Source organism: Aplysia californica, unplaced genomic scaffold (genome assembly GCF_000002075.1).
Source record: "Aplysia californica isolate F4 #8 unplaced genomic scaffold, AplCal3.0 scaffold01473, whole genome shotgun sequence".
Lineage (NCBI taxonomy): Eukaryota > Metazoa > Mollusca > Gastropoda > Aplysiida > Aplysiidae > Aplysia > Aplysia californica.
Window position 1 is genome coordinate 41,094 of NW_004798743.1, and position 1,903 is coordinate 42,996.

Consider the following 1,903-nt stretch of genomic DNA (forward strand, 5'->3'; position numbering starts at 1 on the left):
GGAGTTATAGGGGCTCTCGTGGCCTATAGATGTTAAGGTGTGCGCCTCTCATTTAATGATCCCGGGCTGAATCCGGATAGCGACGGACTTTTTTTTCTTTAAAATTGTCTCCTTTCAGATTCATGTCATTTCCTCCTCTCTATCAAGGTTCTGACGTCTGCTTTCGTCTTCTATTTCTGCCCCCACTCCCCTCACCTCTGTTGCCCCCTCCTCTGGGCTCCTGACCCTTTCTGCTGCCTTTCCACTGCTGCCCTTTGGCTTCTTCTTACTGCTGTCTTTCAGCCACAGCCCTGATCTTATAGTAGGAAAGATCTACACCGAGCCTTTTCGGACAAGGGCGAAAAATCTTGGAGGTCCCTTGTGCAAGTTGCGAAAGTTAAAAATCCCTTGGTGGTCCAAAATCGATGAGAGTAAGGATCGGACGCCATCGGGGCAAAATTCGAAATTTTCTACCAAATAAAAATGTTTATGGTTTCTCGCGCGCTCATATGACCTTATGCCGTAAAACACTTACCCCAAAAATGGAGATAAATGAAGGGAGGAAGAACGAACAGATATAAACAGACCAATTTTTCATGCCAAAGAAAGAGGAGGGAGGTTGGTTGGGGAGGAGGGAGGGGGGATTCAAACCCATCATAACCATCACTAAAATCAACAGACTACCATCATCTGTCCCCGAGATTTAATGCATCCCGCATAATTTAGCACATTTTGATGAATTTTTAAACATAATTTCTGATTATTTTCCTTAATCATTCTTTGTTAAAATTAACAGAATCGTATAATTTCATATTTGTGGGCTCAGTTTGAATAATTTCAGATTTTTTTCCCCATAAAACCACGGGGACAGCACAATTACAATCCTACCTGGCAAGGAATGCCATCGTAGCCGCGCTGACACTCGCAGGAGAAGTTGCCAGGTTTGTTGAAGCACGGGAAGCCTCCGCACGGGTTAGCGTTGTCGCATTCGTCGATGTCCTCAGAGCAGTTCACGCCAGTGTGACCTGGCAAGGAAAGTTTTAGATTTAACAAAGAGTTAGGCTACTTTTTTGTTTAGTTTTTGAAGAAAGAGCTTTACGGCACTTGCAACACAATAAGGTCATATAAGGGTTTTAATTTTAATAGAGTTTTACGGCACTTGCAACACAATAAGGTCATATAAGTGCCGAAGATAAGAGGTGTTACAAGAGAGTAACAAACAGAAAAAAGGAGGAGGAGAGAGAAGGACGATAGCTTTTGATAGGAAAGAAAGAGTTTTACGACACTTGCAACACAAATAACATTATATAAGTGCCGAAGATTAGAAGTCATTAGACAGTAACATACAAAAAAAGAAGGAGGAGAGATAAGGACGAAAGCTGTTTGATAGGAAAGGTCGAAGTAGCAAGTACCACACCAGAACACCCGCCAACCACCCATCCTGGCAAGCAAAAGTAGTGACGAGCGATGAAGTTAGATTTTACGTTAAAGAAAATATTATCATAGTTTATTTCTGGATAGCGAGACCACGAAGATTGAGTAGCGACGAGAGATGGAGTTAGATTTTACGTTAAAGAAAATATCACAGTTTATTTCACGATAGAGAAACCACAAAGATTGTACGTTTGAGTAAAGACAAGCACATCGTCACAGTGACTGTCACTTCGGGCAAACGGAAAAGTAAGAAAAACAGACAGAAACAACAGAGGGAAAGAAAAGAAAAAGACCAGCCAATTGCGCCCTCCAACAACCATCCACCCGCATTTTGAGAGAAGCTTCACACCAACCACATTTGATCGCCTTTAAGGACAAGCGGGCTAACCCAGATTTCGGGGGTTTCCAGAAATCTTGTCCTACACCAAAAGTGGGCATTGCCCTACCTATAGGAGAAGTTTGGTTTCATTGGTGTGTATATTTGTTTGGT

At 42.4% G+C, this 1,903-nt stretch overlaps 1 protein-coding gene across 1 annotated transcript in view; it reads right to left on the minus strand.

Moving 5' to 3' along the window:
• Window positions 1–1,903, minus strand: part of LOC101858382 (protein crumbs) — a gene marked incomplete at both ends in the record, with an annotated part of 42,266 nt that overhangs the window by 32,216 nt on the left and 8,147 nt on the right. The window contains 1 exon segment of the mRNA XM_005112894.2: window positions 868–1,004. Coding sequence (XP_005112951.2) covers window positions 868–1,004 — 137 coding nt within the window.